The sequence below is a fragment of the Podarcis raffonei genome, chromosome 1 (assembly GCF_027172205.1).
Source record: "Podarcis raffonei isolate rPodRaf1 chromosome 1, rPodRaf1.pri, whole genome shotgun sequence".
Lineage (NCBI taxonomy): Eukaryota > Metazoa > Chordata > Lepidosauria > Squamata > Lacertidae > Podarcis > Podarcis raffonei.
Window position 1 is genome coordinate 4,616,383 of NC_070602.1, and position 24,569 is coordinate 4,640,951.

The following is a 24,569-nucleotide window of genomic DNA, read 5'->3' on the forward strand; positions in this document are numbered from 1 at the left end:
CCTTCAGGTACACTGGACTGAGGCCATTTAGGGCTTTAAAGGTCAGCACCAACACTTTGGATTGTGCTCGGAAATGTACTGGGAGCCAATGTAGGTCCTCGACACCGGCTCACCCCCTGTCCCCCAAGAACAGAACTTCTGTCTTGTCAGGATTCAACCTCAATCCCTAAGCCACCATCCATCCTCCAACCGCCTCCTGGCACTCACACAGGACCTTCACTGCTTTCACTGGTTCTGATTTGAAAGAGAGGTAGAGCTGGGTATCATCCGCACATTGATGGACACCCAGTCCAAACCCCTTGATGATCTCTCCCAGCGGATACTCTCCAAAATTGTATCCAAAATTCACCATTAAGCTACAAGGGATATTCCAATCCTACTCACGATTTTAACTGTTTACAATGGTCTTTAAGATAAGTTATAAATTCCCCCCGTTCCTTATTAAGATGTTGGTCTTCCTGGTTTCTGATTCTCCCAGAGCCAGGTGAGAGTCTCAGCCCAGAGGGGGTGGATTGCAGGATGAACCCTGAGCTCTGTGCGGGAGGGCAAGTTGACACAGCTGCGGCAGCCTGCTCCCTCTGAGATATATAGGATATAAAACAACTTGCGTTCTTTTCATTAAGGGTTCACCTACAGCACTGCCAACGTGGAGACCTGCGAGGAGCACCACCGCCAGTGCTCCCTGCATGCCTTCTGCACAGATTACAGCACAGGTTTCTGCTGCCACTGCCAGTCTAAGTTCTACGGGAACGGAAGACACTGCTTGCCAGAAGGTACCGTACTTTTCCGTGTATAAGATGAGTTTTTTTATTTCAAAATTATGTTCAAAAATGGGGGTCGTCTTATGCACAGATAATGTTGAATAGAGTATTGTATTTTAATATTCTGTTGAAAGCCACCCAGAGTGGCTGGGGAAACCCAGCCAGATGGGTATAAATAAATAAATAAATTATTATTAATAATAATATTATTATTATTATTTTATCATGTTCTTAATATTCTGTTGGGAGCCACCCAGTGTGGCTCAGGCAACCCAGCCAGATGGGTATAAATAAATAAATTATTATTATTATTATTATTATTATTATTATTATTATTTTATCATGTTCTTAATATTCTGTTGGGAGCCACCCAGTGTGGCTTGGGCAACCCAGCCAGATGGGTATAAATAAACTATTATTATTATTATTATTATTATTATTATTATTATTATTATATCATGTTCTTAATATTCTGTTGGGAGCCACCCAGTGTGGCTTGGGCAACCCAGCCAGATGGGTATAAATAAACTATTATTATTATTATTATTATTATTATTATTATTATTATTATTATATCATGTTCTTAATATTCTGTTGGGAGCCGCCCAGTGTGGCTTGGGCAACCCAGCCAGATGGACGGGGTACAAACAATAAAATGATGATGATGGTGGTGGTGGTGATTCTGCTTTGGCTAAAAGTCTCCTCTGGCTTTCTCAGGCGCTGCTCACCGTCTCAACGGCAAGGTGAGCGGAGACTTGCTGGTGGGCCGGACGCCGCTGCGCTTTGGAGAAGTGGACATGCATGCCTACATTGTCGGCAATGACGGGCGAGCGTACACAGCCATCAGCCACATCCCTCAGCCGGCCGCCAGGTCTCTGATGCCTTTGGCTCCCATCGGGGGATTTTTCGGCTGGCTTTTTGCTCTGGAGAAACCGGGATACAAAAATGGCTTCAGGATCGCTGGTGAGTCCCCGGGGAGAACAGGCAAGGGTGGACGCCAGGGGCGGGGGAACTTCAAGCCTGGGGGCCGCCAGACCTCTCAACCCATCCCTCCCCAGGCTTCTCCCCAGGTCACTAACCCTGCCTTGCATCTTTTTTAAAAGCATAGAACCCACGTACCCACGGGACCGCCTCTCCTGGTATGCCCCAGGGAGGACCTTAAGGTCCACAAATGACATTTTGGAGGTCCCAAGTCGTAAGGTGGTTAGATTGGTCTCAACTAGGGCCAGGGACTTTTCAGCACTGGCCCCAACCTGGTGGAACGCTCTGTCACAAGAGACTAGGGCCCGGCAGGACTTGACATCTTTCCGCAGGGCCTGCAAGACTGAGCTGTTCCGCCTGGCCTTTGGTTTGGACTCAATCTGACCCTTATGTTTTCCTCCCCTTACGGTTTTGATTTATGGGCTACGGTACTTTTAAAATGAGAGGGATGTGGGTACCACTGTGGGTTAAACCACAGAGCCTAGGACTTGCCGATCAGAAGGTCGGCGGTTTGAATCCCCGCGACGGGGTGAGCTCCCGTTGCTCGGTCCCTGCTCCTGCCCACCTTGCAGTTCGAAAGCACGTCAGTATAAGTAGATAAATAGGTACCACTCCGGCGGGAAGGTAAATAGCGTTTCCATGCACTGCTCTGGTTCGCCAGAAGCGGCTTAGTCATGCTGGCCACATGACCCGGAAGCTGTACGCCGGCTCCTTCGGCCAATAAAGCGAGATGAGCGTCGCAACCCCAGAGTCGGCCACGAGTGGACCTAATGGTCAGGGGTCCCTTTTCCTTTACCTTTAAAATAAGGCTGTAACCTGTATTTTAAATTGGTTCCCCCCCATTATGTTTTTACTGTGATTTTATTGGTGTTAGCCGCCCTGAGCCTGGCTCTGGCAGGGGAGGATGGGGTATAAATAAATTTTATTATTATTATTATTATTTGCAACGTATGAAGCAATAAAACCCAAACTCTTTTGCAGAAAGATAATAAATGTATCAAAAGGAAAGAAAAAGCTGTCTCTTGAGCGCCGGCAGCCCGAGCGAGCTCCTTCTCTGCTGAACCTCTCAGGGGTTAAGTTTGACAGGGGGTGGGAAATGGCACCCTGGGATTTTGCTGCGGTCCCTAAAATTGTGGGGCTCCTTCCCCACAGAGTTGCACCCGGCAACTTCATTGTCTGCCTCTATCCTGTGCAAAAGACACACCTGTTTATCCTGCATTTCAATTGACCTGGACTGCATTGCTTTTGTTGAACTTTCTTTTAATAATTGTATAAGCTGTTTTTACTTGCGTGGTTACATAGTACAGTTGAGAGTGTATTAACTTATGGTCTGTGTGTGTGGTTTGGGAGCTGCACCGTCAGGGAAAAACAATGCTGTCCAGGGTTGTAAAGACTGCGGAGAGAATAACTGGGTGCACTCTTCCCACCTGGGATCAAATCTATGCTGCCAGGTGCCATAAGAAAGCTGCAGAGATAGCTCAGGATAGTGCGCACCCCGGAAATGATCTCTTTCAGCTTCTGCCTTCTGGAAGAAGGTCCAGGGTTATAAAGACTAGGACTAGCCGCCTGAGAAACAGTTTTTATCCAAATGTGATTTTGGTTTTAAACACAGTGTAAGGTAGTCTCTGTGGGAGTATATTGTATTTAATTACAGTGGTACCTCAGGTTAAGTACTTAATTTGTTCCGGAGGTCCGCACTTAACCTGAAACTGTTCTTAACCTGAAGCACCACTTTAGCTAATGGGGCCTCCTCCTGCTGCTGCGCCACCGGAGCACGATTTCTGTTCTCAACCTGAAGCAAAGTTCTTAACCTGAAGCACTATTTCTGGGTTAGCGGAGTATGTAACCTTAAGTGCATGTAACCTGAAGCGTATGTAACCTGAGGTACCACTGTATGGGGTATCAGAGTTTTTAGGGGGTTAACCAGGCTGGGATAGATTGGATAGCAGGCTTGTTGGTTTCTGAATGTCTGATGTAGATTTTTTCAATTCTGTTGTTCTGTATGGGACAATGACAATAAAGATTATCGTATCGTATGTTGCTGGTTATGTTGTTCCAGGAACCTTATGGCAAAAGGTGGTTAAGAAAGATAATTTTAAAATAAATACAAATAAAATATTCCGGGTCTTTCCCTCTCCCCACAATAGGTGCTAAATTCACTCACCATTTTGAAGCCACTTTCTATCCTGGAGAGGAAAAGGTTTCGGTCAAGCAAACCGCCGACGGGCTGGATGCAGAGAATTACCTCAGCGTTCGGACTGAAATTCAAGGTCAGGTGCCCTACATCCCTGAGGACTTCACCGTCCACATTGCACCTTTCAAGGAGATCTACCACTACTCAGATTCAGGTATGGACAAGCCCGGGCTCAGTTTGACCGTAAGAAGCTGCGTTGTGTTTTGCACTTTGCAAATCTTCTTTCCCCCGTGAATAGGAATCTATCAATTTCGTACGACGAGCATTCCAAAGTTCTTCAGCAGGAAAAAGACATAGTTTGCAGCAAAAAGTGTGTTCTGTGAAGAGTCTCATAACCAGCAAGATGGCCAGTCAGTAATAATAATAATAATAATAATAATAATAATAATAATAATAATTCAACCCCCTTGGCCCTGAAGCCAGTCAGCGTAGGCCAGTTAGATGGACCAAGCGTGTATTGTATTTAATTATGGGGTATCAGAGTTTTTAGGAAGCTAACCAGGCTAGGATAGCTGGGATAGCAGCCTTGTTGGTTTCTGAATGCCTGATGTAGATTTTCAATTTCGTTGTTCTGTATGGGACAATGACAATAAAGATCCTCGTATCGTATCCTGTGTTCCTAGCTGGAGCTAGCATCCCATATTCTTCTAAACGTGTTTGTGGGAGGGGGTGTTATTGTTCTGTGTTGTTCTTGTTTGTGTTTTTATTGTGCATTTTACGTTTTGATCTCGTGTTTTTATGCTGTGAACCATCCTGAGATCTACAGAAGGGCTGTATGTAAATTTAAATACTGTATTTTTCGCTCTATAAGACACACCTTTCCCTCCTAAAAAGTAAGGGGAAATGTGTGTGCATCTTATGAGAGCCAGAGTGGTGTAGTGGTTAAGAGCGGTGGACTCGTAATCTGGGGAACCGGGTTCGCTTCCCTGCTCCTCTTGGGGGCTTTTCCCCGAGGAGGGAGAAGGGCAGCCTGTCAGTGACGCGCTGCCCTACTCCCTCCTTGGGTAAAAGCTTGCAAGCACCGCACACACACTCCACATGGCTCGTGAAAGGGAGCGCTGAGCAGATCCTGGGATGCATACAGGCTCTGCTCAGCGCTCCCTTTAAAGAATATACTTTGTCTTGCATTCCCCCTCTAAAAAATAGGTGCATCTTATGGAGCGAAAAATACGGTAAATAAAACAATTCACCTCCTGGGCTCAAAAGGAAGCAATCTGTCATGTTAGCCTTTTCTCTTAAGGTGAGCGGCAGCATCTTAGTATCTGTAACAATAAACACCCAAAACACCATAAAGGAAAGTCCTGGGGGGAAGGAAGGAAGGAAGGAAGGAAGGAAGGAAGGAAGGAAGGAAGGAGTATATGAATGAACCACCATTAAATGGTTAATTTTTTTTAGAGCAAAACATATCACGCCTGCTTTTTCTTTTTCTTTTTCTTTTGCATTGCTGTCTGATGTACTTCTGGGTGATTGCCATACCTGTACCACTGAGATAACTCAGTTGGTAGAGTATGAGACTCTTCACCTCAAGGTTGTGGGTTCGAATCCCACCTTGGACAAAAGATTCCTTCATTGCAGGGGGTTGGACTACAGATGGCCCTAAATGGTCCTTTCCAACTCTACAAATCTATGATTCTGCAATGCACACCTGTAGAGGAGGCAGTGATTTTGTCCGGAGCTTGTCCGGAGTTTTGGGCTGGGCTGCCATCAGTATGCTGATGACCCCCAACTCAGCCCCAGACACACTGATCAGATGTTTGGAAGCTGTGGCTGGATGGTTACGTGGGAGCCGGTTGAAGTTAAATCCTTCGGAGACAGAGGTCCTTTGGCTGGGTCGGGACGATATGGGATTGGGGGGGCAACTCCCATCTCTTGCGGGGGTGCAATTAGTGCCAACACCGTCCGTTAAGAGTTTGGGTGTAATCTTTGACACCTTCCTTTCCATGGTGGCGCAGATTGCAGCTATAACAAAGGCGGCGTTTTTTCATCTCCGCCAAGCTAAGCAGTTGGCTCCTTACCTCTCTCGCCCTGACCTAGCCACTGTGATCCACGCGACGGTCACCTCCAGACTGGATTATTGTAACTCGCTCTATGTGGGGCTGCCCTTGAGACTGACCCAGAGACTCCAGCGGGTGCAGAATGCTGTGGCGAGACTCCTTATAGGGTCCTCGCCGCGGGTTCACATTCACCCGGTGCTATACCAGCTGCACTGGCTCCCGGTGGAGTACAGGATCAGGTTTAAGGTGCTGGTTTTAACCTTTAAAGCCCTATACGGCCTAGGACCCTCATACCTACTGGACCGCCTCTCCTGGTATGTCCCACAGAGGTCTTCAAACAAAAACACCTTGGAGGTCCCAGGCCACAGAGAGGTTATACTGGCCTCAACCAGAGCCAGGGCTTTTTCGGCTGTGGCCCCGATCTGGTGGAACGCTCTGTCACAAGAGACTAGGGCCCTGTGGGACTTGACATCTTTCCGCAGGGCCTGCAAGACGGAGCTGTTCCACCAGGCCTTTGGCCAAGGCACAGCCTGACCCCCTCCTTTGGTAATTCTTCACAGAACTCTAGCCCAATGGTTGCCATCAATGTGATTTGAACTGATTTTATAATGAATTGATTTTAGAATGTTGTATTATTTTACTGTTAGCCACTCTGAGCCTGGCTTTGGCTGGGGAGGGCGGGATATAAATAAATAAATTATTATTATTATTATTATTATTATTATTATTATTATTATTATTTTCTAAGACAAACCCAGCACTCCCCCTTTCCTCTTTTCCCCAGTTGTGACGTCCACGTCCTATCGGGAGTATTCCCTTGTTTCTGGAAATGTCAGCCAAACCTTCTCTTACCGCCTGCACCAAAACATCACCTACCAAGAGTGCCGGCACGCCCATCACCGCAGGCTCTTCCCCGCTGCCCAGCAGCTGATCGTGGACCGCATCTTTGCCTTGTACAACGAGGAGGAGAGCGTGCTTCGCTATGCTGTCACCAACCAGATTGGACCTCTGGGAGGTACGTTGTCTTTAAAAGCGGGTCAGGCAGATTCACGGAAGAGACAATATGCCCCCAGATGCCAGTTGCTGGCTTCTACCCAAATGCGATTCTGGTTTTAAATGCAGTGTAAGGAGTCTCTGGGACGCAGGTGGCACTGTGGGTTAAACCACAGAGCCTAGGACTTGCCGATCAGAAGGTTCAAATCCCCGCGATGGGGTGAGCTCCCGTTGCTCGGTCCCTGCTCCTGTCAACCTAGCAGTTCGAAAGCATGTCAAAGTGCAAGTAGATAAATAGGTACCGCTTCAGCGGGAAGGTAAACGGCGTTTCTGTGCACTGCTCTGGTTTGCCAGAAGCAGCTTAGTCATGCTGGCCACATGACCCGGAAGCTGTACGCCGGCTCCCTCGGCCAGTAAAGCGAGATGAGCACTGCAACCCCAGAGTCAGCCACGACTGGACCTAATGGTCAGGGGTCCCTTTACCTTTACTTTAAGGAGTCTCTATGGGAGTATATTGTATTTAAAAATTGGGTATCAGAGTTTTTAGGGGGCTAACCAGGTTGGGATATCTGGGATAGCAGGCTTGTTGGGTTTTGAATGTTTTATGTAGATTTTTCAATTTCGATGTTCTGTATGGGACAATGACAGTAAAGATTATCGTATCGTATTGTATCTGCACCGTTCCCAAACCACGTTTTCACTGAGTTGGCCACAGAGGACACTGCAGGGATGGTTTTTTGGGTGGTGGAGAAGAATAATACAGTTGTACCTCATGTTACGTCTTTCAGGTTACGTCCTGCGGTGACCCAGAAGTACCGGAAAGGGTTACTTCCGGGTTTTGCTGCTTGCACATGCACAGAATGATGTCACGCGCATGCGCAGAAGTGGGGAATTGCAACCCACGCGTGCACAGACGTGCCGCTACGGGTTGCGCTCTTTTCATGTTGCGAATGGGCCTCCGGAACGGATCCCGTTCGCAACCAGAGGTACCACAGTAATAATAATATATTTGTACCCCACCCATCTGGCTGGGTTTCCCCAGCCACTCTGGGGCGGCTCCCAACAGAATATTATTAACACGATAAAACATCAAACGTTAAAAACTGATTGATGCAGGGCTGCCTTCAGATGTCTTCTAAAAGTCAGATAGCTGCTTATTTCCCTGACATCTGATGGGAGGGCGTTCCGCAGGGCAGGAATGATAAAGCTGGTGTGGGCTTTTGCTTGCTCTCTCCTTCGTCTCCCGGGTTTTGCAAAACGCAGTCTGCAAAAATGGTTTTCCGACAGAGCAATCCTGGAGAATGGATGAGGCTTCTTCCTGGTAGCGATAGAGTGATTTCAGTGTTTGTGGGGCGAGAGGTAGGAATTCCCACGGAGAGAAAGAGAGAGAAAGAGTTGGGGTGGTCTACTGCTCACAGCTTCATCTCCAGCAACAAAAGATGCAGTTTGTTGTTCTCCCTCCTCCTCTCCCTCCCTCTCTCCTTAAGCGCACAAATGAGTTCCAGATCTCCAGTTTGTAATCCAAGTGCTTTATAACCTGGTTGTAAAAATAGCCAAAGGAAGATGGATTTGTTTGCACAACTGCAGGACCTGGGGAGATGGTTGGGAGGACAGCCGGTCCTCTGGGCCACAGCGAGAGGGACATACGAGCAACTTGCAAAAATTCTGGAAGGAGATGCAACAGTCCTGTTTTGCTTTCGTAACATCAGATGTGGGGTTCGTGTTGCAGGCTGGCTGAGATCCTGCCTGCCTGGTTTTCAGAGAGAGGCCTCCTTCGCTCTCGTCTCCGAACATTCGGCGGCCCCGCCACGATTTTTGCGTACAGCTCTGGTCACAGTGCAAAGGTGGACTTTGCCTTTGGGCCTTTTTGGTTTAGAGAAAAGTCGAGTGAAAGGGGATTTCTTCATATTTATCCACTCTTAATTTGCGCTGACATGCAATTCGTTCGTATGTAGCTAATCTGTCCATATTATCAATCTATGTGCTCAATGGAATCTTTTTGCGGCTCTTCCAATTCATCAAAACAAGTTTTTTTTTGCTTCTAATACAGCACATTACCTCCATTTTTTTATATCCCTTGAAATCTCCCACGTTTTCAGAATATAATTTAGAATTAAATTCAATTCCCCTAAATAACAATTTCTTTTTTATTTACTGAGTGCCCCCTCCCTCTTCGGCACTTGTGATTCCTAGCAACTAGTATGGCCACTGTTCCCATCACCTTCTGGCAAATAGAAGGGGAAGAAATGAAGGCAGTGAGAGATTTTACTTTCTTGGGCTCCGTGATCACTGCAGATGGTGACAGCAGTCACGAAAGTACAACTGCTTCTTGGGAGAAAAACAATGACAAACCTAGACAGCATCTTAAAAAGCAGAGACATCACCTTGCCAACAAAGGTCCGTATAGTTCAAGCTATGGTTTTCCCAGTAGTGATGTATGGAAGTGAGAGCTGGACCATCAAGAAGGCTGATTGCCGAAGAATCGATGCTTTTGAATTCTGGTGCTGGAGGAGACTCTTGAGAGTCCCATGCACTGCAAGAAGATCCAACCTATCCATTCTGAAGGAAATCAGCCCTGAGTGCTCACTGGAAGGACAGATCCTGAAGCTGAGGCTCCAAGACTTTGGCCACCTCATGAGAAGAGAAGACTCCCTGGAAAAGACCCTGATGTTGGGAAAGATGGAGGGCACAAGGAGAAGGGGACGACAGAGGACGAGATGGTGGGACAGTGTTCTCGAAGAGACCAGCATGAGTTTGACCAAACCGTGGGAGGCAGTGGAAGACAGGAGGGCCTGGCGTGCTCTGGTCCAGGGGGTCACGAAGAGTCGGACACGGCTAAACGACTAAACAACAACAACAGTATTTAAAGGCAGACTCTGTGATGCAAGGTTGTTGTCAGAATAAAGTGAGACCACGACAGGTATACTCTCTGGAGAACATTGGAGGAAGGATATGATATAAATGTGGCACAGAAACCAAGCAGCCATTCCCCCTGCTCCCCCCCAAAAAAGAAATACAGGGGATGGCAGAGGGAGGAGTCTCAAGCTCTGAGACTTTTCTACTTCCTTCTGCATCTTCTCTTTAAAACCCGTGTGAAGTCTGTGTGAAGCCTAGCCAATAGCGCCTGTGGAAAAATAAAATAAGAAAATAACGGTGGTGCAGAGGCCTTCAGCACAAAGACTCCTTTGTCATCGACTGACACAGCTTTATATTACTTCCCCAGCTAAAAACGAAAATAGGAAACTCTCCGCACACTTATTGGTTAACTTAAGCAGTTTATCACCTTTATATAAACAGTCGTCCGGGATAAGAAATTAGGTTATTTGTTTGTTGTTTTTCATGCATTGCCTGAACACCAGCTTCTTGGTTTGGATATCTCATGATATGATGTTGAAGAAAATTAATAAAAATTAATGTAAGCTGTACTACCGCCGAGACCACATAACACTGATCTTAAAAGACCTACGTTGGCTCCCAGTATGTTTCCGAGCACAATTCAAAGTGTTGGGGCTGACATTTAAAGCCCTAAATGGCCTCGGCCCTGTATACCTGAAGGAGCGTCTCCACCCCATCATTCAGCCTGGACACTGAGGTCCAGCGCCAAGGGCCTTCTGGTGGTTCCCTCCCTGCGAGATGTGAGGTTACAGGGAACCAAGCAGAGGGCCTTCTCGGTGGTGGCGCCCGCCCTGTGGAACGCCCTCCCATCAGATGCCAAGGAAATAAACAACTATCTGACTTTTAGAAGACATCTGAAGGCAACTCTGTTTAGGGAAGTTTTTAACGACTGATGTTTTAATGTATTTTTAATCTTTTGTTGGAAGCCGCCCAGAGTGGCTGGGGAAACCCGGCCAGATGGGCGGGGTAGAAATAATAAATTATTATTATTATTATTAAAAAAAACATACACACTCTGCTTTTCTTGTCCCCTGTAGAGGATTCTGGGACAGTCACCTTGAACCCCTGCTACGATGGCACGCACACATGCGACACAACAGCCCGCTGCCAGCCAGGGTCTGGTCTGGATTACACCTGCGAATGTTCGGCTGGATATTGGGGTGATGGCAAGGAATGTGCAGGTGAGCATTGCTGCTGTTACTATTACTCCAACCTTGACCTCCCACTTTCCCATCAAGGAGCTAAAGGCGGCGCCCGTCACTCTCCCCTCTGCGTCTTACCTTCACAACGACCCTGCGAGGGCGACTGGGCTGAGGGATAGTGACTGCCACAAGGGCACCCAGTGAGCCTAAAGGGCCAAGTGCGGATTCCAAGAGTCAGGGCAGATAATAAGAAGGATTTACGTAGCGCGGAGTTAAACTGTGGAACTCCTGGCCACTGGAGCATAGCTGTCAACGTTTTCCCTTTTTAAAGGGAAATTCCCTTATTCCGAATAGGATTCCTCGCAAGAAAAGGGAAACGTTGACAGCTATGCACTGGAGGCAGGCATGACCACCAAGCTAGAAGTACTGTAGTTAATTTGTGAATGTTCTCCCTATATAAAAATATATCAATCTATGCGTCTTACCATTACGCCAAGGAGCTGGGGGGGGGATCGAAGGATGGGAACTTCTGCCCCTGCAGATAGAGTGATTTGAAGCCGATCTGTCCGTGTTTAGCACGCTTAAGAGGTTAAGCCTTGGAACTTTGTTTTCCCTGGAAAACATCTGGATCTGTTTGGCTCTGGTGGTGTTTTTGTAGCTGGATGGGGGATGAACGTCCTGGCCGGAACGAGCCATGGGGAGGGGGAGGCCGGGGGGGGGGCGGAAGGCTGGGGAGTTGGCGGCTGTGCAGCTGATAATGTGAAACGACACCGGAACCGCCTGGAAGAATCGGCCTGAGTGTTTTTGTCCCCATTCATCCTGCCCCCCCTCCTCCTCAGATGTCAACGAATGCCAAGAAGGCCGCAGTAGGTGCAGCCCGGAGTCCGTCTGCGTCAACACGCCTGGCAGCTACCGGTGTGAGTGCCCCAGTGGATACCAGATCGCAGGGGACCGGGCCACTTGTGTAGGTAAGGAGCTAGTCCCTGGTGAGGAAGGCGTGTCCTCAACGAGGGAGGCGCAAACTCCGAAATCTGAGCAGTAAGCGATGGGGAGAAGAAGGCATTGGGCGACTGTGGACAGTGGCATCCCTCGACTTAGCTGCGCTTGGCATTCTGCGCCATCAAAGATGCTCCTTTTGCCATTAAAAGGGGGAAAAGAGAATTTGGAAGCTGCCTTATACAGTCATACCACGTGTTGCGTTAGGTTCATGTTGCGTCTTTTCAGCTTGCGAACGATGCAAACCCGGAAGTGCATACTTCTGGGTTTTGCCGCACGCGCATGCGCAGAAGCGTTCTGCGCACTGCGTGTATGCACAAAAGCAATCTGTGTGCTTCGTGCATGTGCAAAAGTGCTTGACCGCGCTGCGCACATGCGCAGAAGAGGCAGACTTTTCGGGATGCAAACGGCACCCCGGAACGGATCATGTCCGCAACTAGAGGTACCACTGTACTTTTGTTCTTTGGCACTCCCGCTGCTGCAACATAATCCCCATATTCTCCATTTGTCTGGATCGTTTAGTGTGGCAACTTTGGAACTCCCTGCCTGTTGAGACCACGCAGGCGTCTTCCCTTTACTCTTTTTGGCGCCTGCTAAAAACATTCCTGCTGAGACAAGCTGCCCTCCTCCGGAAGCTTAGAAAGTGAATGTGGGTTTTAGTCTTTTCATTTTTGTATGTATGGCTGTACAGTGGTACTTGGGGTTACATACGCTTCAGGTTACATACGCTTCAGGTTACAGACTCCGCTAACCCAGAAATAGTACCTCGGGTTAAGAACTTTGCTTCAGGATGAGAACAGAAATAGTGCTCCGGCGGCGCGGCAGCAGCAGGAGGCCCCATTAGCGAAAGTGGTGCTTCAGGTTAAAAACAGTTTCAGGTTAAGTACGGACCTCCGGAACGAATTAAGTACTTAACCCGAGGTACCACTGTAATTGTATTGATTTTCTGGTTTTATCTTTTTACAAACTGCATTGAGGGTTTTTTTGTTTTTGTTTAATGAACAAGCGGTATATAATTTTTTGTGTAATGAATAAGAAAACAATCCACTTCAGTATTGGCTGCTCGGACTGGCAGCAGTTCTCTGCGAACTCTAGGAGACAAGGCCTCTGTCCCCATTGCTTGCTCTCTGCGTTCTTGCAAACTTGGTTTCTATTGCTGAGCTGCCAAGAAATCGTTTTGGTTAGGCTTGCTCAAGAGAGCTTCCTGACGGATCCTGCCCCATGTGGATTGGTGTGAGGGGGGCTGTCGTTTTGGATTTGCATTGCAGGTTCCCGAAATGTCTCGAGCCAGCCTGCCCAGCTGGAGTCCTCCTTTGACCCCTTATTTCATGTTCACTCGTGTGTCTTCTGCACAAGTCTTCTCTTGGCTTTAGTCTCGGGAGGAGCTGGTTTGCGTTGCTCTGGGTGGGCCTCAATATATCGGTGCACGTCCGGGCTCTGTTTTGTCTCGGAAAAGGAACAGTTGCCTGCATTTCTCCTGCTGTTTAGCTACCACCCCCCTTTCCATTTTTTTGCAATGGGATTTTCTCTGTTGGCACCTCTGTTGAATGCACCTGTAAATTCACTTTAAAGGTAAAGGGACCCCTGACCATTAGGTCTAGTCGTGGCCAACTCTGGGGTTGTGGCGCTCATCTCGCTTTATTGGCTGAGGGAGCCGGTGTACAGCTTCCGGGTCATGTGGCCAGCATGACTAAGCCGCTTCTGGCAAACCAGAGCAGCGCATGGAAACGCCGTTTACCTTCCCGCTGGAGTGGTACCTATTGATCTACTTGCACTGGCATGCTTTTGAACTGCTAGGTTGGCAGGAGCAGGGACCGAGCAACGGGAGCCCACCGCATCGTGGGGATTTGAACCGCCAACCATCTGATCAGCAAGTCCTAGGCTCTGTGGTTTTACCCACAGCGCCACCTGCGTCCCTAAAGTGCAAATTCACTTTATTGTGACGATTACTGTATTTTTTTGCTCTATAAGACGCACTTTTCGCCTCCTAAAAAGTAAGGGGAAGTGTGTGTGCGTCTTATGGAGAGAATGCAGGCTGCGCAGCTTTCACTGAAGCCGGGAGAGCGAGAGGGATCGGTGCGCACCGATCCCTCTTGCTCTCCTGGCTTCAGGGATAGCCGTGCAAAGCCTCTTCAGGGCAATGGGAGGAACGCTCCCCCTGCCCTGAAGAGGCTTGGCGCGGCTATCCCAGAAGCCAGAAGAGCAGGAGGGATCGCTGCTTTCGCTGCGCAGCGATCCCTCTTGCTGTTCTGACTTTGCTTCGCTGGAGAGGCGCTGCACAGCTTTCCCTCTCTGCGCAGCGCCCCTTCAGCAAAGCGGGAGGAGAAACTGAGCCCCTTCCATTTCTCTTCCGGCTTTGCTGGAGAGGCGCTGCGCAGAGAGGGAGAAAATATTTTTTTCTTGTTCTCCTCCTCTAAAACTAGGTGCGTCTTATGGTCGGGTGCGTCTTATAGAGCGAAAAATGCGGTATTTGTATACCGTCCTCTGTCTGTAGATCTCAGGGCGTTCACAACACACAAAAATACAAGATAAAAAAAAAACATATAGCCACCCGTCTCTGAAAGTGGCCTCGAGCTCCTTTATAGAATCATAGACTTGTAATAATAATAATAATAATAATAATTTATTATTTATACCCCGCCCATCTAGCTGAGTTTCCCCAGCCACTCTGGGCGGCTCCCAATCAGTGTTAAAAACAGTACAGCGTTACATATTAAAAACTTCCCTGAACAGGGCTGCCTTAAGATGTCTTCTGAATGACAGGTAATTATTTATCTCTTTGACATCTGACGGGAGGGCGTTCCACAGGGCGGGCGCCACTACCGAGAAGGCCCTCTGCCTGATTCCCTGTAGCCTCACTTCTCGCAATGAGGGAACCGCCAGAAGGCCCTCGGCGCTGGATCTCAGTGTCCGGGCTGAACGATGGGGGTGGAGACGCTCCTTCAGGTATACTGGACCGAGGCCGTTTAGGGCTTTAAAGGTCAGCACCAACACTTTGAATTGTGCTCGGAAACGTACTGGGAGCCAATGCAGATCTCTCAGAACCGGTGTTATGTGGTCCCGGCGGCCGCTCCCAGTCGCCAGTCTAGCTGCCGCATTCTGGATTAATTGCAGTTTCCGGGTCACCTTCAAAGGTAGCCCCACGTAGAGCGCGTTGCAGTAGTCCAAGCGTGAGATAACTAGAGCATGCAGCACTCTGGCAAGACAGTCTGCGGGCAGGTAGGGTCTTAGCCTGCGTACCAGATGGAGCTGGTAGACAGCTGCCCTGGACACAGAGTTAACCTGCGCCTCCATGGACAGCTGTGAGTCCACAATGACTCCCAGGCTGCGCACCTGGTCCTTCAGGGGCACAGTTACCCCATTCAAGACCAGGGAATCCCCCACACCAACCCGCTCCCTGTCCCCCAAAAACAGTACTTCTGTCTTGTCAGGATTCAACCTCAATCTGTTAGCCGCCATCCATCCTCCAACCGCCTCCAGGCACTCACACAGGACCTTCACCGCCTTCACTGGTTCTGATTTAAAGGAGAGGTAGAGCTGGAGTTGGAAGGGACCCTGTGGGTAATCTAGCCCAACCTCCTGCAATGCAGGAATCTAAAGCACCCATGACGGATGGCCTCCTCGCTCTTCAGCATGGCAGTTATGGACTTTCTTTTTCCTCCACCCCAGGTGTGGCTGGCAGGGTGAATTCCCCATCTTGTTGGACTCCAGCTCCCATCAGCCCTGACCATTGGTCTTGCTGGCTGGGGGTGATGGGAGTTGTAGTCTGACAGCCTCTGGAGGGTGCCAGGTTGGCTACTCCTGTTCAAACCCCTTTGCCCAGTTCTTTATTCCTGGAAATCACATGCTGATTGAGAACTTCAGCATCACTGGAAGAGTAGCAGGTCCCTGATGAGCTGTTTTTCTGCATGCAGGGAATGGTCAAAAGCGCCTCCTCCCCGCAATGCCTGCCATCTAAAATGGTACGGGGCATTGTGACGCACCTCTGTCACTGTCCTCTTCTCCGATGCAGGTGCTTCTTCCGCCCACAAGAGAATCTCAGAGGCACTTAAAAAAAAATTCTGGGGCTGGATTCTGTAACCTGCATATATTATGCAAGTTGATCATCTTCGCACCATTTACCTTAAGTTGCAATATTTTGCTATTTTTATCTTTTTTTGCAGTTTTGGTTAATTGTGAGGAAAGGCTGAGGGAGCTATTTGGTGCAATGAGCCACTGGGCATATTGTTAAGCAGGCTTTGCGAATGCACTTTCAGATATAACCATGAGGCTAGCACCTTGGTTGTTTCCCCACCCCTTAATGATTGCAGAATTTCTCAGGAAGCTGAATTCCACAGGCAATAACCATATTCTGTGAGACCTCTGTGCTCTTGTTAATTATGGTCTGTGCCCAGTCCTCATCATTGCCTAACTTGTTTCTTGAGGGGGAAGTCTGGGAATGCCAGCCTTTGCAGGCGTAACAAATACCACAATCTCTGGAACCTCATTTTTCCCAGGCTTCTGCTGACATCAGTTGGAAAATTTGACTTTGGGGGTTTTTCTGGCATGCTATCAATTAACTCTCCATTTGCAGCTACAGCTAGCTGTGAAGGAAAGCATGCAGTGGAATGGTGTTAATCTGGAAAAGAAGGAAGCTTGGAGAGTCTTTGTTGACTTCTCGGCTTCTGAGATTTTATTGGATACGGCACTGCTGAATTTGGCCATAAGAACTACAAACGTAACTTTTTAAAAGCAAAAATACCGCATTTTTTGCTCTGTAAGACTCACTTTTTCCCTCCTAAAAAGTAAGGGGAAATGTGTGTGCGTCTTATGGAGCGAATGCAGGATGCGCAGCTATCCCAGAAGCCAGAACAGCAAGAGGGATTGCTGCTTTCGCTGCACAGCGATCCCTCTTGCTGTTCCGGCTTCTGAGATTCGGAATACTTTTTTTTCTTGTTTTCCTCCTCCAAAAACTAGGTGCGTCTTGTGGTCTGGTGCGTCTTATAGAGCGAAAAATACGGTAAATGCTGAATTCAGCACCAGATTTCTATGCTTTTGCAACTGCGGAGAGCAGCTCCGTGGGACGTCCTGAAATCCTGAGAAAAGTTAGCACAGAAACCTGGGGGGCACACACGAGGTTCCCCCTCCTTTCACTCTGGGCTTTAAAAATGCAGAGCAAGCAGGAGCCAGATTCCTCTTGTGTGGTCCAACCGCATCGTACGCGCATTTAGCTTGCGCAGTTTCAGCCACACGTAGTTGAAATTCTGCCAGTGAAATGCAAGCGAGGCAGAGACGTTTTAAGCCTTCCACCTTGCTTGGGGTGCTATCGAGATCCTGTGGGGTCGTCCCAGGTTCCCACGAGATCTTGTGCGAGCATCCCAAGCCGGCACACTGAGCGGACCTTGCCCTCCAATAATAATAATAATAATAATAATAATAATAATAATAATAATAATAATAATTTATTATTTGTACCCCGCCCACCTGGCTGGGTTTCCCCAGCCACTCTGGGTGGCTTCCACAGAGACAAAAAATACTCAAAAATGTCACACATTAAAAACTTCCCTGAACAGGGCTGCCTTAAGATGTCTTCTGAATGTCAGGTAGTTGTTTATCTCTTTGACATCTGATGGGAGGGCGTTCCACAGGGCCGGTGCCACTACCGAGAAGGCCCTCTGCCTGGTTCCCTGTACCCTCACTTCTCGCAGGGAGGGAACTGCCAGAAGGCCTTCGGCGCTGGACCTCAGTGTCTGGGCAGAACAATGGGGGTGGAGATGCTCCTTCAGGTATACTGGGCTGAGGCAGTCATAAGTCATACCCTTCAAGTCCCCGATTTTCCAGGGACGATCCCGGAATTATGAAAGCCATACCAGCTTCTGATTTGATGCCCTGTTTCCCCCACCAGTGCTGACAGCACTGAACTCGGGGAGGAGGATGAGCTGGCGCTTGTTCTTTGATAGTGTGCTTTGTTCCATGATAAAGAGACTTAGTGGTTTTTAATGGTAGGTGATGTTGCTGTGTTGTATTATATTATTTATGTACATCGATTTATTTCTTGGAGTTAAGAATAGGACTGGGATAAATTGTGTTCGCTGAGCCCGTATTTTATACAGTCTGTATATGATGTTTGTTTGTTAATGTGAGGTGTGATATGCCTAATAAAGGATTTTGAATTGAATTTGAATTGAATGTATTTTTATTAAAGATTTTCTTGATTTACAAAGGTATGTGCAATGTCTCTCTTTCTCGTATTTCCCCCCCATGTAATTTATTTATTTATTTATTTATTTATTTTACAAATCGGTTTCATTTTTTGAGACATTAGGAGGAAAAGGGGGAAAGAGGTGGGGGGAAAAGATGAGTGGGGGTGGGGTCGGGTGGCGATGTTTCTATTTTACTTACTACAGTGGTACCTCGGGTTACAGACGCTTCAGGTTACAGACGCTTCAGGTTACAGTTTCCGCTAACCCAGAAATAGTACCTCGGGTTAAGAACTTTGCTTCAGGATGAGAACAGAGATTGTGCGGCGGCGGTGGCAGCAGGAGGCCCCATTAGCTAAAGTGGTGCTTCAGGTTAAGAGCAGTTTCAGGTTAAGAACGGACCTCCAGAACGAGTTAAGTTCTTAATGCGAGGTACCACTGTATACGTGGGGTTTGGTGTCTGCAGGTTGTCTGCTGTTCACTTGTGTTCCTTTGGTGGTGAGAGAGGTTGGAGTTGGCCTAGGGTGTGGTTGTTCATTTCTGGTTGGCTGTGGTGGTCTTTGTTTTCGTGTGTGAGTTGGGTGGGTGGGTGGGTGTTTTGTTTTTGTTTTTTAATAAATTTTTTATTGATTTTCCAACATAAATTAAGACACATTACACTCACAATACATAGACAAACGAACATATAAACACGTATAATTTCATAAGCTCTTTTTCATAAGCCTAATTTCAACGACTTCCCCATGCCTCCCTTTTCTGCACCCCTGTTTTAAACTTTTTCAGCAACCCCTAATCTCAATTACTTATAACTCACTTTCTTTAATCCTTTCTCTCTTACCCAATCATTTACCGCTGCAAATCTGTTTTACATTACCCATGACATTTTAGCACTCATTAATTTTACAACAGTTCTTAAGATAAAGTTTAAATTTCTTCCAGTCTTCTTCCACCGTCTCTTTTCCTTGGTCACGGATTCTGCCCGTCATCTCAGCCAGTCCCATATAGTCAATCACCTTCGTCTGCCACTCTTCCAGCGTGGGTAGTTCCTGTGTCTTCCAATACTTTGCTAAAAGAACTCTTGCTGCTGTTGTAGCGTACATTAAAAACGTCCTATCTTTCCTTGACACCAATTGGCCCACCATGCCCAGGAGAAAAGCCTCTGGTTTCTTATGAAAGGTACACTTAAGAACCTTCTTAATTTCATTATAGATCATCTCCCAGAAGACCTTAATCCTTGGGCACGTCCACCAAAGGTGGTAGAAAGTACCTTCAGTTTCATTACATTTCCAGCATTTATTATTGGGCAGATGATAGATTTTTGCAAGCTTGACTGGGGTCATGTACCACCTATAAATCATTTTCATAATATTCTCTCTTAAGGCATTACATGCCGTGAACTTTATACCGGTGGTCCATAACTGCTCCCAGTCAGCAAACATAATGTCATGACCAATGTCTTGTGCCCATTTAATCATAGCTGATTTAACCGTTTCATCCTGTGTATTCCATTTCAACAGCAAGTTGTACATTCTTGACAAATTCTTAGTATTGGGTTCTAACAATTCTGTTTCTAATTTTGATCTTTCCACCTGGAAGGTGGGTGGGTGTTTTGGATCAGGTTAGCCATATTGATTTGTATGCTGTTGGTGGATTATTGTCGTTGTCTTGCTGGGCTGTGTATGTGATAAAGGGGAGCCATACCGGGGTGAAGGCATCTTCTTCTATTTGTCCCCGTGTCAGTTTCAGTTTATTGGTTAATTTTTCTAGTAAGGCTGTTTCCCATACTATTTGGTACCATAGGTCCAAGCTTATTCCTTTTGTGTGCATGCTATCTGAAGAAGTGTGCATGCACATGAAAGCTCATACCAATAACAAACTTAGTTGATCCCTAAGGTGTTACTGGAACGAATTTTTTTATTTTGTTCTGAAATGTCTGTTACTCAAATGAAATGGTGCAAGTTTATTCAAATCCTGCCAGTGAATCCAGTCCATTCTGTTGTTTCTGCAAATAAATTGTAAATGGTTCCCAGATTCTTTTGAAGTCCTTTTTGTCTTCTCATAGTTTGTCTGTTAGTTTAGCCAATTCTGCATAGTTCATCAGCTTTTCTTGCCATTGTTCCTTTGATGGTATTTCTTCCATCTTCAAAAAGAAATAGTGGAAGAGAATTTTAAATTGTTAAAAAAAGCATATAGTATTTTATTAGAGTGGGAAACCAAAGAGGAAGAGGTTAAATCAGTTATGATTAAGTGGCCTCAGGATGTGGGACACAACATCCAATTTGAAAGTTGGGAAAAATTATGGAAAGTTGATATAAAATGTACAGATTGCATACTATTAAGAGAGAATTACATGAAAATGATGTATAGATGGTATATCACACCAGTGAAAATGGCAAAGATGTTTACGAAAGAAAATAACATATGTTGGAGATGTAAGGAAAAGGAAGGAACATTTTATCATATGTGGTCGGAATGCAAATGTGTTAAAAAAATATTGGGAACAATTAATTGAAAAAAATGTTTAAAATGCATTTTGTTAAACACCTGACGACTTTTTGTTAGGTATCTCAAATCAAGAGCTACCAAAATAAAAATGGACATTATTTCGGTATGCGACAACAGCGGCAAGAATCTTGATTGCACAATAATAGCTGACTCCCGATTTCATTCCTTTCCAGCCGTTGCCCCGCCATCCGATCCCTGCACAGACGGCACTCACACCTGCGCCCCGTCCGACCAGGCGCGATGCGTCTACCACGGAGGGGGTTCGTTCAGCTGTGTGTGCCTCACTGGTTACGCGGGAAATGGGCACAACTGCACAGGTAAGTGGAAGAAGAGATTTGCCTTGGGCTTTGCTTTGTCCTTCCTCGGTGATTCCGAGACCAGCACGAAATCATTCTGTTCCTCTGGAACTCTCCCCCACTAGAGATTCAGCGGACGCTTTAAGAACCTGCTGAAAACTTTTCTTTCCCGCCAGGCCTCTGCAGCTAATTACGGATACATCCCCCCACATTGGTTAATGGATGAACGTTTTTCTTTCATTATGGTTTTGTGCTTTTATTGCTAAAAACCACTTAGATATACTCACTGTGACACAGGAGTGTGCAAACAAACCAATAAACAAAATAAAATGTTACAGATGGTGCAGAACTGGAATAGCAGTCACACTTGAGATGAGAATTACGACCTCGAATGATTAGGAAATCGATGATTTCAACACAATTCCGTTTAAACATATTCTTGCAAAGTATCTCAGATTTGTAAAATCGACGACAATTCCCATCCTTCAAGAATTTGCCAGAAAAATGACACATTGAGGTTTTGCTTATTTATATATTTATTTGTATATTTATATACCGTATTTTTCGCTCCATAAGGCGCACTGGGCCATAAGGCGCACCTAGTTTTTAGGGGGGGAAATCAAGGGAAAAAAATTTATTCCCCCCCCCAGCCCCAAAGAGCAAAGCCAAGACAGCCAGCAGGATCCATCTTTAGCCGCGCGCAACTTCTCCAGCCGGGAGAGGCTGCACGCGGCTTTGGCAGAAGCCAAGACAGTGAGCGGGATCGATCCCGATGGCTGTCTTGGCTTTGTTTTTAGCCGCGGGGCTGGGGCGGGGGAAGCCTGAGCTTCCCCCAACCCCAGCCCCCAGAACAGGTCCGGGAGCGGCGGCAAGGTTGTGAAGCCTTTGGAGCGCAGCGCAAGTTCCCACTGCGCTCCAAAGGCTTAAGGGATAGCCGCCTGAAGCCTTTGGAGCACAGCGGGACCTCGCGCTGCACTGCAAAGGCTTCGGGTTCCTTTTGCTGAAGCCAGGAGGGTCTTGCTCTCCCGGCTTCAGCAAAAGGAACCCGAAGCCTTCATAGCGTAGCAAGAGTTCCCGCTGCGCTCCAAAGGCTTAAGGCAGCTATCCCTGAAGCCTGGAGAGCGAGAGAGGTCGGTGCTCACTGACCCCTCGCTCTCCAGGCTTCAGCGAAAGCAACGCGTAGCCTCCAGAGCGCGGAGGGAGTGCTTCCTCTGGCTTTGGAGGCTTCGCGTTGCTATCGCTGAAGCCAAGGAGCCTACATTCGCTCCATAGGACGCACACACATTTCCCCTTAATTTTTGGAGGGGAAAAAGTGCGTCCTATAGAGCAAAAATTACGGTATTTATTTATTTATATATTTATTAGGGACGCGGGTGGCACTGTGGGTTAAACCACAGAGCCTAGGACTTACTGATCAGAAGGTCGGCGGTTCGAATCCCCGCGACGGGGTGAGCTCCCGTTGCTCGGTCCCAGCTCCTGTCAATCTAGCAGTTCAAAAGCACGTCAAAGTGCAAGTAGATAAATAGGTACCACTCCGGCGGGAAGGTAAGCGGCGTTTCCGTGCGCTGCTCTGGTTCGCCAGAAGCGGCTTAGTCATGCTGGCCACATGACATGGAAGCTGTACGCCGGCTCCCTCAGCCAATAAAGCGAGATGAGCGCCGCAACCCCAGAGTCACCCACGACTGGACGTAATGGTCAGGGGTCCCTTTACCTTTACCTTTTATATTTATTTGGAGCTAGAAGCTCTCATGTGATTAAACTGCAGGCAGAGCCCTAACAGTTCATGGCCACGGAGTTTTCGAAAAGTGCATCCTGCGTTTTTTCTCTTGTGATGTGTGTGTGAAAATGGTCTAAAAACCTGTTCCTTTTCCTATAAATCTGAATGGGATGTGCTTTAAAACTGATGTCTCGTTCATCTCTCTCTCTTTCTCTCTCCCTACGCTAACTCACCATCACTTATTACCTTCTAAATAATATTAGTTTAAAAGTCCATTATTGCTTCTCAGACTTGACGTTTGAAACTTTGAGCCAGTTTTCCCCCTGTACCACTTTTGGAACAAGAGAGCAGGGCTTAGTGGCTTTTCGGCTCTGGAGATTTTAGAGGTTCAAGATAATTTTCTTTCGCCTTCGCTTCTGACACCAAACTCCCAGGAGCGGAACACCTGCCTTCTCAAGCATGTGATCTCAGGTCCTCTGAATTCAGGCCAAAGGAGGGAGAAAGTTGCGCTGGAGACTTCCTGATTTGTTTTTTTTTAATTAAATATTTATTGGCATTTTCAAGAAACACACAACAAACAAAAACAAGAAATAAACAAAACAAAAAAAACACACACAAAAATACATAATATTCACAACTAAACAACAAAAAAAAATATAGAAAAAACACATAAAGTTTCTGATACTTATTATTCTTAACCTTATTTCTCAGACCTCCTCACACCTCCCCTTCTTGTATTCCAATTTAAATTGTCAATTCAGCAAGTCCTTAACTTATTTCTTTACCATAACTTAAACATTTGTTCTAACATACTATTGTTTTACTTTACTTCTTTTTTCCATTTCCTCAATTTATTTTTAATAGCCTTATTTTCAATTTATTTAAAAAGAAAGGAAACCAATTTTACCTTATTAAGATCACACATCAATACTTATACCTCATTAATTGTTCTTGAACCTTTTTCCTAAAGTCGACCAAAATTTCCCTTCCACGATTTACCCAATTTCCTTACCGCTAACAAAATATAAAAAGCAAATAATCCTTATGTACCCTTTGGATTCCCAACCTCCACCCACCCTTTTCCCGGTTCCAGTCCCCAACCAATATCCATCAGTCTTTATGTTATTTATTTAGCCTGGAGATCTCACATCCGAGGCCCTTATATCTCTCTCAGTTCCTTTCTGCCGGTCTCTTTGATAGTCCTTGATGTTAAGCCCCAAGTCTCGGAGGGGCTCCGGCCCAACAGAATCCATGTTACTTCCAGCCAGTCCTCCATACTTAAAAGCAAAACCAATGGGGTGCTCCAACTCTTGTTTCAAATTTCTTTCAGATCCAGATGTCCCCAAAGCTCCAGCTTTCACCTTCAACAAATTTGTAATCCTCAGGTCTTCAGATCTCCTCCAAAGGGGATCTCTCCATTTTCCAGACTCCCATTCAGACCAGGCTTTCCACATCCAATTTTTATTGTCCCTTTTTATCATCATGTCAGGCCTCATATTGTAACTCTCCTTTGACTCCTGCAAATCTCCTGCTCCTCCTTCATTTTCTTCAAAAACAACATATTGCTCCATCGTATCTACACTTTCAGTTTCATTTATTTGTTCAGTTGAATAGGCTTCCTGTTTCAAGTCCTTATCAGGCTCAAAACTGTTGTTTACTGTCCAGTGTAGTAGTGATACCTTTGTAGACAAAGCATTGTATTCATCTTGCAAATTTCCCAAGAGAACGAGTGCTCTGTCCAATTCTGCTTGGATTTTACATACTCCAGCCATTTTTGTGATGTAGTGTCCCTATTACCCCTCTAGGGGGATTTTAGTTCCTTAATGTTCCTTTCAGCTCAAAACCAAAAGTCCAGTTATTTTGTATCAGCCTTTCCTTATTTTCAACAAAGTTATACCAAATAAACCAGCAAAAAC

At 46.6% G+C, this 24,569-nt stretch overlaps 1 protein-coding gene across 1 annotated transcript in view; it reads left to right on the forward strand.

Annotated features, from left to right (window-relative positions):
* Positions 1-24,569, forward strand: part of NID2 (nidogen 2) — an 83,445-nt gene that overhangs the window by 32,017 nt on the left and 26,859 nt on the right. Inside the window, exons 5-11 of the mRNA XM_053365441.1 lie at positions 624-773; positions 1,479-1,724; positions 3,890-4,090; positions 6,715-6,945; positions 10,856-10,999; positions 11,800-11,928; positions 20,814-20,957. Coding sequence (XP_053221416.1) covers positions 624-773; positions 1,479-1,724; positions 3,890-4,090; positions 6,715-6,945; positions 10,856-10,999; positions 11,800-11,928; positions 20,814-20,957 — 1,245 coding nt within the window. The remainder of the gene's footprint in view (positions 1-623; positions 774-1,478; positions 1,725-3,889; positions 4,091-6,714; positions 6,946-10,855; positions 11,000-11,799; positions 11,929-20,813; positions 20,958-24,569) is intronic.